Below are 12,983 nucleotides of genomic sequence, written 5' to 3'. Positions count from 1 at the left end.
GTCAACATTAATTTTATTCATTACACTCTCATGCCTCGTCTTCAGGATTATCTCCAAAATTGACCTTGCTCCTCCCTGTCCCAGTGAGTTGCTGAAGGGCAACCTTGCTAACCTGGCCACGCATCTTCTTCTCCATGGCCTCGATCTGTTCCTCAGCATCAAGATCCTCAGCTTCAGCAAAGTCAAGCACAAGTCTTCTCCCGAGAAAATGCGTGTCTTTAAGTGCAGTGATCGCGTTGAGCGCCTCCTTGCCAGTGGAGAACTCGGCAAAAGCAAAACCGCGCGAAGAGTGGTTGAACTTCTTGGGAATACGGAGAGCAACCAGCTTTCCATAGTTGCTGAAGAGTGCGCGCACGTCCTTCTTGGACGCTTCGAACGGAAGGTTCTTGATGACCACCTTTGTGCGTTGAGCATTCGCCTTCTTGGCCAGATCCTCCCGCCTCCTCTCTTCGGCGGCGTCCAGACCCCTGTGGGAAGCCTTGACCAGAAGCTTGTGTCCGTCAAGCACATGGCCATCCATAGCCTTTTGTGCAGCCTGGGCCTGCTCCTTGGTCCTGAAGGCGCAGAAGCCAAAGCCCATGCTCAACACCTGACCTGGTTTCTTGGGATCGGTCTTGGTCTTCACCTGCGCACTCACAAATCCATCCAAGGGCTTGAACGCATTTGTTAATCCTTCGGTGGTGGTGGAGAAGTTCAGGTTGCGGACGAATAGAGAGGCCGTCTCTGGCTGATCCTCACCGTCATCGCGTTCCAGCAGGTAAGAAGCTGACACCTTCTGAACACCGGCAGGACGATCTGCGGGCTGGGCCAGATTGTCGACGAAGAGCCCTTTCGGGCCTTTCTCGAGGTACAGCACGCCGTCCTTGAATCTAGAGTATGCTTTCTTGGCAAAAGCTGCCCTGCAGTGTGCTGGTTGCGCGAACTGGACAATGGCAATCGTCCCGCTTGGGGGCATAAGCACACGGAGGACGGAGCCATGCTCCTCGAAGAGGGTTCTGATCTCCTCGATGGTGGCGTTCTTGATGTTCTTGACCAGAATTGACGTGTCACCTCGCTGCTGAGACTTGAAGGCCTCGATGTTCACACCATGAGTTGCAAAGTAAGCCTTGGCCTCCTGGATGATGGTGGTCTCAGCGATTGCCTGTTTCACAGCGGCAGACGCGTCGGTGGGGTCCAGGAGCTCATGCTTGGACACACCCAGGCGTTCAGCTACGGCGGTGTTGACGGCATCTTGGCTCATAAAAAGCGAATTCCAGTTGAAGGTACTGGAGGCAGCTTCAGCCTTCTTCTTGAGCAGCTGTTGCTTCTTCAAAGGGAGCTTCGAGATTGCGTATTCATCAAGCTTGTTCTCCCTTTTGGCAGCAGCGGGAAGGATGTGGATGATGCGGCCCTGGAAGACGGTGCCGTCTGTCTGGAATGCGGAAAGCGCCGCCTCAGGACTGGCATAACGAATCATAGCAAAGCCTTTGCTTTGGCCCTGATTATCCAGCGGAACATGAACCTGCCAGAGAGTTAGCGAGAGTCGAGTGTCACTAGAGGCGAAACAGCAGGACAACAATCGGGCCTTTTTTCAGAATCTCGAAGCATCTACTAAAATACCGAGCCCAGGTTCTCATCATATGCTTTGCATAAGATGTCCCTATCAGGGGTTCATCATGATAAGGCGACTGCAAGGAGCGAAGGAAACAGGAATCATGTCAAGCTTACCTCTTCAAGTTCCCCAAACTGGCTAAAGTGGTCCCTCACATTGTCCTCCGTTACCGTGTAGCTGAGATTCCGCAAAAACAGACGAGCTGTCTTCTGGATCAACTTCACAGCATCCTCAGGTGTGCGAGCCACAACAGGTTTCTCACCAGACCCGGCAGCAAAACCCGGTTCCTGGGTTTCTTGGACTTGGGCCTCTGGCAGAGGTGTTTGAGTGGTGGCAGGCATTGCACCAGCAGACTGTGCTGGAAACCCGGGGTCATCCGGGTCCACAAGGTCCAGCAGACGGTTCGTTCTCGACCGAAGCCAGTCATCATCAGTGGCTTCAGCGGGTACCTGCGGCACTTCCCTTGCAACGTCCTCGGCTTGTTGGGATGGTGTGGGGGGGATGATAGCTGCGACAGGGGTGGCAACAGGTAGAGCCGAGGTAGGTGCCTCCTCGATTGGCCGTTTGGGCCTCACTGGGATGTCCTCGTACTCATCGTCACTCTCACCACCCTCGATGAGAGCCGAGGGGATAGCATCGGCCGCTTCTGACTCGAATGCGCCACTCCCTAGGGCTTCTCCGTCCTTAGCCTTCTTGGTGGGATGACCCATCACCTCAAGAAACTCCTGAAGCTTGGGGTCAGCCTCGTCAACGACGTCCCGCTTCCTCTTCTTTGAGCTAGGGTCATCCTCGCTTGGCTCTGCGTCAGACTTGACGAGAGAGCTTGCCTTGGTTGCATCACGGCTCGGGACATGAGCAGCTTGTGTGGCTGATCTTGGGATGGCGGCTTCAATCTAGATGCACGACAATTAGTTGGTTGGCCTTGTCGAACGGTGGGATCAGGATGTCCTTACAGGTTTGGCCAGATCGACGCCGATCCTGGACATGCGAATAAAGGACTTGTTGAAGTACTTTACGGCTTTGGATGCATCTTCATGAGACTTGTAACCAACAAACCCGATGCGGCGGTTGGGGATGAGCTTGACATCGGTGACCTCTCGTCCCTGAAGCGAGAAGTGTTTGCGAAAGTCAGCCTCGGAGATGGACGGCGGTAGGTTCTTGACGAAGATTCTTGACGACTCCATTGTGATGGCGATGACGATGACGATGATTGGCGATGCTGCTGCTTGCTCCTTCCGGTCTGCCGCGGGCAGTTGATTAGAGCAGTTACTACCGTGTAATCATTGGAACCAGAGTACCGCGGAACAAAGCGACAACTCTGTGGTGGGTGATGTAGTTTTTGGCTTCAGTCGAAGGAAGAGGAGAAGGTCTAAGATTTTTTTCCGCACTGGCCCCAATTAAATTTTAAGCTTTGCCCCACCCACACCGGCTTTTCGTTATCTTATCGGAGAGTCTCTGCTGAAGCTCCACTGCACCAGTGGGCTCAAGCTCCAAAGTCCCGGATACCTTGACTCTGCCGACACTTCCACATATCAGCTCGGTATAGCTACATCGATTACCCCAGGTGAGTGATGGGCCCCAGTCCTTCCCGTCCCCGTCGACCGCCTCACTGCGGTCGCCAATGATTTTGTCCTGTTGCAAGGCTTCTGTCCAGTAGCAAAACAACAAACCAAACACGGCTTCCATCGTCACTTGTTTGCCTCTTCTCCGCACTCCACCCTTTATTTTGTGACCTGACGCCAACTTACATAGTTGATAGCTCAACAACAAGCCCTCTCACATTTCCACCTGCACGGCCACCGGGAGCTTTGAGCTATCGATTACGAACACCTGCACCCCATTGTTTGCGCGTACCGGTACGTTGGGCCCCTATTCGATCCCCTCCATCTCGTAACCGCGTGCTTGCCAGGAGGAGCGTCTGTCGCTTGTTGGCGGCAATTCAACAACCCACACCGAACATCACCAAGCTTACCGTACTGTTTGCCTTCTTCACGCCACCGTACTAATTGCTGACCAGACCGTGGCTTTCTTTATCCGTCGACTATCCAACCACACTTACCTCGTTTCACCTTTCCGAGATAGATAATCATAATGGCAGGAGACGACACCAAGCCCGCTGCTGGGAACACATCCCCTGTCGCGAGGGAGAAGCTTGATGGTGAGTTCGTCTCGTTCTAGGCCCGGTGTACCTCACCAGACCTCCCCATCTCCGCCTGGGTTGGAACGGAGTGCTAAGAATATACGCGTGTGACAGCCCAGATCAAGAGTGCCGACATGGTATGACGAACCAACCGATCTTCCACCGAATTGTTTCGTTCTTGGCGAGCAGATCGAGCTGCTAACACGATACCCCTCTTTCCAGTCCGAAGAATTACAACAGGAGGTCATTGAAGTCGGTACGTAGGGGTCACAAAACCCGCGGGATCCTGGCCCCACCCGGAGGACGACAATGGGATGTGTGACTGACAGTATTTACAGCCCAGGAGGCCATGGCCAAGTACTCCGTTGAGAAGGTCAGCGGACCAAGGATGGGAAATTCTGCATGTGATGCGTTCGGACAGCAAGCAGATTTCACACCAAACCTAAGCCCCATTTTTAGCAGCAAGCAGAAGCTAACCTCATCTTCAGGATATCGCCCAGCACATCAAGAGAACAGTATGACGCCCACGACACATTTCATTTAAGACCAGATCAGCTAACACGCCATCGTGTGTAACAGTTTGATGAAAGAAAGGGACCTACCTGGCACTGCATCGTAGGCCGCCACTTTGGCAGCTTCGTGACCCACGGTAAGCTTACCCCTGGGTTTCACTCAACAAGCAACAGCGTCACTAACAGCACCCCGTAGAAACCAAGCACTTCATCTACTTCTACCTCGGTCACTGCGCCATCCTCCTCTTCAAGACCCAGTAGGGGCGCGGCCTCCTCCATTTTCTCTCCAAGCTGTGATTTTTCTCAAAAGGGGTGCTCGTCATCGCCATTATCATTTTATAACATTCTTAACCCCTATGCAAGATACAAGACGAGAATCACACACAGCAAAGTCACCAACCGGCCAGCACGACAAAGGAAAGGCGCGAGGAAAAATAATCATGTCAATTTTTGTGCGTTATTTTTACCGTAAAACGAAGAGAGGAAAAAGACTTGAGATAAATTCGGAGGAGGCATTTTCAACATCAGCGATGACATTGCACTTTTTGGGGCAAGGGGACGTGGGGGGAAGTGTAGAATGTAAGGAGGAGGGGGAAGAGAGAAATAACAAAGCAATGTGGTAAATTTGTACCAGGTACCGTACCGTAGAGGGAGTAGTTTTGAGTTGAGGAGTTTGAAGTTTTTAATGAATGATATGTGGTTTTTTCTTTTTTGCAAATGAGTGGATTGGCAGGAAGGTGACTTCACTTGACTTGAGAGGTTACGCATCACCGTGGCACTTTAAGTTGTGGTTAGGGGAGCACAGCAACGGTGCTGTTGATGGAGTGGAATTGTCCATTGAAGCCAAGCGAAGCGTCTCTCTCCCTACATTTGGTACCTTACCTCCCTCACCACAAAATAGTTGACACGAAAGCAGGTTAACATTCCTTGAAGGATAGTTTATAAGCTTGTAAACTATTTTTAAAGGCATATGGATTATCCCTTTAAGGCATATTACCTACTTTAGTGTCTCAATTATTTTGTGGTAAGGGTGCCTGCATGACGCCGGCTCCCTTTCTCCGCTGGAACCATCCCGCCGGGAATATCTAATTTCTTCTTTTTCTCTCGAAGATCCGGGGCATGGGTGGAGTTTTCCGAGACAGAAATGTCAGGGACGAACCGGTGGATGCAAGGTACGAGAATCAACTCGATGGGTGGGTGAGAGGTGAGAAAAGAAAGGGAGGCACGTGCCCCCTTTTTATTGGGAGCTGGGAGCCTCTAGGTGTGTATGCAAGCACTTTAGCCCTTTTTCATTCATGCCCTTCTTCAGCCCTTGATTGAATTCTTCAAGGACAGACAGCCCTACTTGCATCCATTTCCTCTCAAGTTCCAAGCTTAGATCAAGTTAGCCGAGAAAATAAAAGTTGGAACGTAAGCTGTTGTTGCAGAAAGGGGATCACATACCTCCCTCCTTCTCAGCCTCGGTTAACACCACTTGATTCATCACAAGCACAGCCATATTTGTCAAAAACTTAAAAATTTGATTTTAATCTGTTCAACAACTTCAACTACAGTTCCCCCCCTCCCCCCACCGCTCTCTTCTCTCTTCCTCCATCAAAACCCAGGGGTATCAAAATCACCTACTATCCACCACCTCTTCTCCAAATCTGCAAGGCATAACCGGCATCAAGTCATCACATCCCCCTCTCCTCATATTTGTGACCATCAGCCAAATGAACCCAATGTACCAAAATAAAACAAACAAACCAAATTGCAACATGACGAAAAAGAAACAACAAAAAACGCCCAAAAATGATCTCATGCAACTGATGACTGATGTTGTTGTTCGATGTTGTAGTCTGCCTGCCTGCCCCCCCAAATCCCTGATTAAATGACGGACAAAAAAAACACCCAAATATCAAAAAGACACTTTCAAGTCGTGATATTCTCGTTTTTTTTTTAACTCCATTTTCCCCTGCCGCCAAATTTTGTATATCATCCCTCACTCCTTCCAAAACATGACATCCTGTGTCTCTGTCATGAAATTATCCTTCAACCCTCCCCAACATCCTGATAAATAGCCCTCTTCATCCTCTGCAACCGATCGTGCATCTCGACAAAATCGTGCAGTTTCGACTCTGGCGGGGAATCCCACCCGTTGAGCTCCTCATGCAGCTGCAAGTACCGCTGGTACGCCTGCTTGAACTCCTGTGCCTTGGTCAGCACCTCGGCCGACACCCGCATCCGCTTCGCCGCATGGTGGTGGTTCTCCGAGTAGGAGTCCACCGGCGCCGGCCTCTTCCTGCCAACAACCGGGACGCCAATCGTGCTGTCAGCATTGCTGCTGGCACTGCTGATGATGGTGTCCCGGCTCGGCTCGCGGGCCCGAGGCCGGTCTCGTCCCAGCTCTCTGGCTCTCTCGCCGCGGCCACGCTCACGCTCCTTTTCGGCCCTCTCGCGGTTGCGCTCGCGTTCCCGTTCCTTCTCGACCCGTTCGCGTTCACGTTCCCGCTCGCGCTCCCGGTCCCTCTTCAGCGCCTGGATTTGCGCTTGCTCGCGCTCCCTTTCTCGCTCGGCGGACCTGGCACGAGCCAGGCGCTCCTGTTCCACCTCGGACGCATTCTGTGGTGGGGTCGCCAGAGGCGACGATTTGGTCGGCGAAGTGTTCTTCGCCTTGGGCGCCGAGGAGCTTGGACGACCGTTCTGGCTGGCGTCCGAAACGGTCCGTGGCTTCGTCGAGTTGGCACCCGTGGTGGGTGCCTTGCTGCCGGCCTTGACGCGCTTGCTGAGCGGCGTACCTGAGCTCGAGCTGTCGTCCTCGTCGGCATCGCGCGGTCGCTTCGCCGCAGGCTTGGTGGCCTTGGTTGGCTTTGCGACAACTTCGGCTCGGATGGTGTCCTTCTCGGTTTCCTTGGGTACCGTCTTGGCAGCGGCGGCCGCCTTTGACTTCACGGCCGGGGCAGGAGCAGCCTTGACTGGCCTGGGAGCTACGGCAGCTACAGCTTTGGATTTAGCCAAAGGCTCCTCCTCGCTGTCCGAGTCCTTCACAAATTCTTCGGAAAGAGGTCCGCGCCCGCCCTTGCTGGCTGCCGCCTTGGCTTGAGGCTTGGTCGGAGATGCTTTCGTCGATGCTTTGGCGGGTGCGGTCTTCTTGGTAGTGGATGTGAGACGCTTCGCTTGGGCCTCCGATGCCGAGGGCTTCTTCTTGCCAGCAGCTGAAGCTTGGGAGCTTGATCTTGACATGGGCTCGCCCCCTTTTCCTTTCTTCAAGACCGCAGCGTCCTCTCTCTCTGATCCGCTTCCGTTGGCTCCGTCCGGCTTTGGTTTCGGGACTGTCGGGCCTTTGGCGAAATTGGCTTGCAGTTTGCTCAGGCATATCCCCTTTCCGCGCTCCGCCACCGGTAGAAGCTTTTGCCAGATAGGGTCGGTAACTCCAACTCGCATACGATCGAACTGCTTCACCGCATTGTTGATGGCTGTTTGTCGGTCTTCCTCCTTGGCATAATCGTACTCGAAGACGTCCAGTTCCTTCCAGTATCGCTTTCTCAGAGTCCATTTCTGGATGTTGTTGTCGAAATCGGCAACCTTGTCCAGCGCGACTCTGAACTCGTCTTCGCTGCCCTCACTCCACTGCGCAAAAAGGTCCTCGAAGCTCTGCTCCGATACGGCCAACTGGTGAATGATTGGGAATGTATGTTGCTTGACTTGATCAAGGGCAGAGCCGCCTGGTGCGAGAGAGGGTGATCGAACTCCGCTGAGCGCAGGACTTGGCGGAAGAGACCTGGGGGATGCGTTGTCGAGCAACCGGTTTGGGGGTTTGACCTTGCCTTTCGAGTTCATCAACCCACTGACCACGACAGCACTGTCTTCCAAGTTAGTATCACAGCCCTCCAAGTAGTCGGCGGTAGTGTGTCCATACGTATTCTTCTCTGCTTCCTTCCGGGCCAGTGAGCTTTTGAGGTTGGCAATAGCATCGTCGGCCTCGTTGCTTGAAATTGGAGTCGTATTGCTGGAGCTTGTCTTTTGGACTGGAGCTTTCGAAGCCAGCTTCTTGGCGGCAGGTCTAGAGACCCGTGGGGGCTTGAAGACACCCATTGCAGGATTTGGTAGCTTCTTGAGCGATCTTGGAGAAACTGCGTCGGAATAGTACAGATCGTAATCGTAAGAATCGGGAGAGTTTGGAATTTTGACTTCATGATCGCTGAAGAGAAAAGCCTATGGGGTTTAAGTTGTTAGACACTGCTATTGGGCTATTGTGGAAGGCCGAGTGCAGTTGAACAATAGTTTGAGAAGCTATTCAGATCGAGGGACAATGGAAAACCCAACCTTGAAATACAAGGCTAACAACATAAACTTACCGGATTGGACCCCAACGATAGCTCAATATCCCCTCCATTTTGAACACAAGCAATCATGTCTTCGATGACACTATTGCTCAAAGTAATTCCGAAGGCCTGCGCCGGAAGCCCAGCCATGGCCCTGGCTGAGCTATCCAGCGACAGGCCACCATCGGGCACGTTGAACACCATTTTGCTGTCTCGACCACGCGAATAGCGTCCACTCCTCCCCACGGTTCCCAGCGTATTCCTCGTTCCTGTCCCCTATCCGTTGCTGTCCGTTGTGTGTACCCGTGTCTATATTATGCTTTGCCGAGATTGCGAGCTAGAAAGGGGGTTCGGTCGACTGCGCGTTTCGTCGGCCAGGATGATGAGGTGTAACTATTCCAAAGCGTATTGCGTGTATGGTAAAAAGGTGGGTGTTCAAAAGAAGCAAAACCCCCTAGGGCCTTTAAGAGACCCGTTGAGCAAAGAAGTGTGTTGCGAATCCAGTGTGCAACAATGCAAAGCCAAGTTTGTCCAAACTCAGGTGAAGAGTCACGTTCAAGACATATGACGAAGAAGCTGAGGCAAGCGATGGATGGTTCCCGGTTACCCAAGAAAGCTCGAGTTGAACCCCTTGTTTTCGACACGAGCGGTCGGGCTAGGAAGAGGGTAGAAAGACCTCCTCGCCGTCTTGCTCAGTGTTTCCAACTTGTTTTGTTGCCGGAATCCAAATCTCGAATCGGCGGCAGGTTCAATTCACCCAGCTGTGAAGCGGAAAGCGGAGAGATTCGTGTGTGTTGGGAGGCTGTCATTCAATGGAGTCGGTCGATCAGCCGGTCGTCGTTCCGCAAAAGGGATCTCTGGCTGGAGACAGAAGCGAAGCGTTCGAAGGCAGAAGCAAGGCGAGGGCAGCACGGGCGGGCTACGGCAGGGTCAAGAAAACGAGAGAGATTCCCAACAGACGAAGGCTTCTGTGGTGGTGCCTTGGGGATCGAGAGTTGCGGAAGCACAAGGAGCAAGAGGGCAAGAAGACGCAGCAAGAGAGGCACCGAGGGTAGCAGCAAGTGAAGGAGGGAGGGCGGAGTGAGTGGGTTGCACACAAGTGGACGGCCGGTACCTCTGGTACTTTGGCACTGTCTGAAGGTACCTGGGCTACATTGGCTCCCAGCTTGGGGCACTAGCCAAAACCCACCAGTGTCACCCACTGCCCGCCAGATCTTTGTTCCACCGTCTGGTCCGACAAGTGGACCGCGCAGGCTGGAGACCAGTCACAGGCTCAGAAAAGCTGGGGCCGGTGAATGGGCCGAAGCGTGGCGGTACCGCCAGGTACACAACTGCACCAGGTCGCTTCTCGTGCCCGACAGGGGACAGGGATCGCGGGTGAGCAGCAAGCCTGCATGTCGTACCCTGCTGATTTACATCCTTACCGTATTCCGTACCGACCGTCATGTCATCAGCGAGTCTTCAGCGGATTTCCTCGCAGCTGCATCCTGTACGAACACTACGCAGATTCTAATAACTGGACCTGAAAAGACGGGCCTCTGGACAGCGGGGGTTACATAATCAAATTGCCACCATGTGGAAGTGGAAGTGGAAGTAGAAAGCAGTGCCCGTTGATCAGGTTGGAAATTGTCTGTCTCTTTTTGACAATTCAAAGGAGCATTCCGGGGGTGAATTGCAAGGGCCGTCTGTCCAGGTCCCAGGTTTGGAGTTTGGAATTGCTAGAGAGCCCGGGGTTTGGCTGCTTTTCTTCCGGAGACAAGCCAAACCAGAGAGGTTGAGTGGTTGACGGGCAGCCAGCCATCATCCATTGTGTTGGGAACCCAGCACTGCCGAGCCGTTTCGATTTTTCCTTCTTTTGTTCTTTTCTTTCTTCTCTTTCCCGCTCCCAAAAAGGTCTCTTGCCAACTTTGAGCGGTTCCGTGAGGTGATCGCTGACGAATTGACACCTTGGGACCCTGAGTTGAGCATGACCCTCCACACTTTCTCTTTAGCTGGGCTAGTGCGTGTGTCTCTGGAGGGAAGGTGGGTCCGGTCTTTGCCCACTTTTGATTCTCCCGCATCGGCCCTGCTGCCCCGATATCTCCAAGGCAACGCCAACCAAACCGGAAGCCATTCATGGAGGGACTTGGGCAAATGTACAATTGCAATCATGAGAGGCTCAACGCCCAATTATCTTACTGTGCCATCATCGTTGGGTATATACCATCACAAGACCGCTGATAGGCTCTCCTGTGTTATGCATCTTCAAGTGCAATTCCGCTACAGCTTCGCTCATCAATACCCGCGGCGACAAGCCATAGGGAAGAAGCGGAGGCCCACACGCACTCAACCTCCCTCGCTTGCGGCTTCTTCAGTGCGGTTGTTGCGCGGTCGAAGAGTGCCATGCCAAGTCCCATCACCTCGTTCATCCGAACAGACAGAATATGCGAATCGTTGTAAGCAGACCCGGCATCGCTGCGGCGCATGTTGTGCAGCAGATGGATGGCAGTTCCAGGTTGGGCTCCGCGTGGTGCTCTGAGTAACCCCCCGCCCATGAGATCCTCAGTTTGCTCAAAACTCTAGACTGCAAGGCAGGCTTCTTGCAAGAGATGTCATACCAGTGCAGTAACATCTCGCTCCCAGCCGTGCCCTGCATTGAAGATGATTCACCGGGCCCGGCTGGGAACAACAAGGCCGCCTGGGCGAGCAGGGGAGAGTGTAATGTTCAACTGCCTGTCTGTATGGATATGGAAATGCCTGTGCAAGCCGATTACACGCCCAATCTGCGGGATATTCCCCAAGCCTACTTCTGATGCACGGAATTCACTCAGCTCACCTGCACGCAATGGCCTTCCCCGTTGCTGAGGTGCGTTGTTGATTTTCGTGTGGCTCTCTTGTTGGACAGATTTGTATGTACGAAGTACAATAGGGTAAGGTATTCCGTGCTCCGTCAGCTGGCCACGGGCTGGCTCGGGGGCCAAACTGTTTCCTCCGTTGAGCCAAGTGCCCGAGCCTGCGAGAGCGGCCATAGATGCGCCAACAACACCGAATATGCGACTCATGGAGATTTCACCTTGTTACTTGAATGTTTGTAACCACTAGTTGCACAGTTGGGCACCTTTTGGAAGTCTTGGCTGGGAGTGTAGCCTTCCTTCATTTCCATCTTGTTCGTCTTGCCCTGGCAGCTGCCAACCAGCTCGCCGTCAGTGGCCTCAAATTGACAGTATGGACCAATGGACGACTGAAACATTCCGCCCTGTTGTTTCTTGCCCTGGTTCAATTCCCTTCGCCGTTTGAGATTCAAGCAACAGTTGTGTTTGGGCGACTTTGGCGGCCGTAGCCTCATGCCTCGCTTTGGCACTATGATGAGTATGCTATTATGGCACTAACCAAAGTACTCACCCGTTGTTGGCCGTCTCGTTGACCACCTCAAGCGTCACCAGTTCTCATCTATCTGCCAGCCAAACCTTATCGAGATCGTCGCTGCGATCGTAGAGCCAGCACGGCTTCAGCCCTGTCAGCTCCGTTCGACAGGGTGCTAAGGTAGGCAACGAATATGTCCATATTTCCCAGCCTTGATTTCGGGCTGGGAATGGTGCCCGTCAGCCTCCTGCCAGTCATCAAGCACCGTCTAACGCATAATCGGCGGTTGGCGCGCCTTGCTGGAAGATTACACTGCGTTAGTCTGGGCGTCATCGGCCAGGCCGCCGAAGTTCTCTCCATGCCTTGGCAGGAATAATGGGCGTTGTAAGATCACGCACATTGGTTGGGTAGCTATGCGCTGCGGCTGTTCCCAAGTTGACCCAGCCTGCTGGAACACTCCGGATTGCAACATCTGCAGACGAACGAATGCCCGCCGTTTCTTTTTTGTTTGCTTTGAACCAGAACACACGAAACTGGCAGACCTTGGCTCGGTCGATGATCCGGCCTGGTTTTCAACAGATCATTCAACGGCCGTGACGGAGCGGAGGGAAGAACACTACCTGGTATTGTCTCTGGGTCCTCCGAGCCGAGACCCGGATAGCCTGGGCCGAGCCCCAGGCTGGAACCCACCTTCCTGTCTCTGAAGAGACAGGAAGGAGGATCCAATTCTGCCACATCTTTTCAGCAGCTTAGAGCTTTCCTCGCAGACGCTTTCCAACGGCACATCCCTCCCTCACCACGGTACCTCCGGCCGGGACGAGGATGGCAGACGGTACCTCATAGCGTCCACACACACCTCAGAGAAGCACACAGCTGGCTGAAATAGCCCAGATTGGGGTAGCACAGCGTCACTAACGATACGCATCTGCTCAGAACCAAACTGGCGGTGGCGGTCATCAAACCACAATAGGATTGGCCGGCTTATCTCTTATTGAACCTGTTCCTCCGACTTGAGGTAAAGGTCGACTGCATGCTTATTTTTACTGAGCTGTCTGTCTGCAGCAACAGACATTCCTCCCATCACAGAAATCCCA

General features: G+C 53.2%; 4 protein-coding genes across 4 annotated transcripts; 2 read left to right on the top strand and 2 right to left on the bottom strand.

Moving 5' to 3' along the window:
• Positions 1–28: 28 nt before the first annotated feature.
• On the bottom strand, positions 29–3,715 carry MRD1 (Multiple RNA-binding domain-containing protein 1; the record flags this gene model as incomplete). The annotated part of the gene is made up of 3 exons (XM_062873694.1): positions 2,545–3,715; positions 1,708–2,484; positions 29–1,501 (listed from the first exon to the last, which is right to left on the bottom strand). Exons 1-3 carry the CDS (start codon positions 2,773–2,775, stop codon positions 29–31), a joined length of 2,481 nt encoding a protein of 826 aa, XP_062736760.1. The 5' UTR covers positions 2,776–3,715.
• On the top strand, positions 3,117–4,504 carry DYN2 (Dynein light chain; the record flags this gene model as incomplete). The annotated part of the gene is made up of 7 exons (XM_062873693.1): positions 3,117–3,749; positions 3,846–3,868; positions 3,954–3,987; positions 4,070–4,104; positions 4,220–4,246; positions 4,311–4,380; positions 4,440–4,504. The coding sequence occupies exons 1-7, from the start codon at positions 3,683–3,685 to the stop codon at positions 4,502–4,504; spliced, it is 321 nt and encodes a 106-aa protein (XP_062736759.1). The 5' UTR covers positions 3,117–3,682.
• Positions 4,505–4,599: 95 nt separating this feature from the next.
• QC761_0004460 (uncharacterized protein) lies at positions 4,600–5,052 on the top strand (the record flags this gene model as incomplete). The annotated part of the gene is made up of 1 exon (XM_062871804.1): positions 4,600–5,052. The coding sequence occupies one exon, from the start codon at positions 4,600–4,602 to the stop codon at positions 4,864–4,866; it is 267 nt and encodes an 88-aa protein (XP_062736758.1). The 3' UTR covers positions 4,867–5,052.
• Positions 5,053–5,804: 752 nt separating this feature from the next.
• On the bottom strand, positions 5,805–9,726 carry QC761_104360 (uncharacterized protein). Its single transcript, XM_062873692.1, has 3 exons — positions 8,581–9,726; positions 8,142–8,437; positions 5,805–8,084 (listed from the first exon to the last, which is right to left on the bottom strand). Exons 1-3 carry the CDS (start codon positions 8,749–8,751, stop codon positions 6,275–6,277), a joined length of 2,277 nt encoding a protein of 758 aa, XP_062736757.1. The 5' UTR covers positions 8,752–9,726; the 3' UTR covers positions 5,805–6,274.
• Between the last annotated feature and the right edge of the window lie 3,257 nt (positions 9,727–12,983).

Source organism: Podospora bellae-mahoneyi (assembly GCF_035222275.1).
Source record: "Podospora bellae-mahoneyi strain CBS 112042 chromosome 1 map unlocalized CBS112042p_1, whole genome shotgun sequence".
Lineage (NCBI taxonomy): Eukaryota > Fungi > Ascomycota > Sordariomycetes > Sordariales > Podosporaceae > Podospora > Podospora bellae-mahoneyi.
This window is presented reverse-complemented; position numbering and strand designations above follow the sequence as displayed.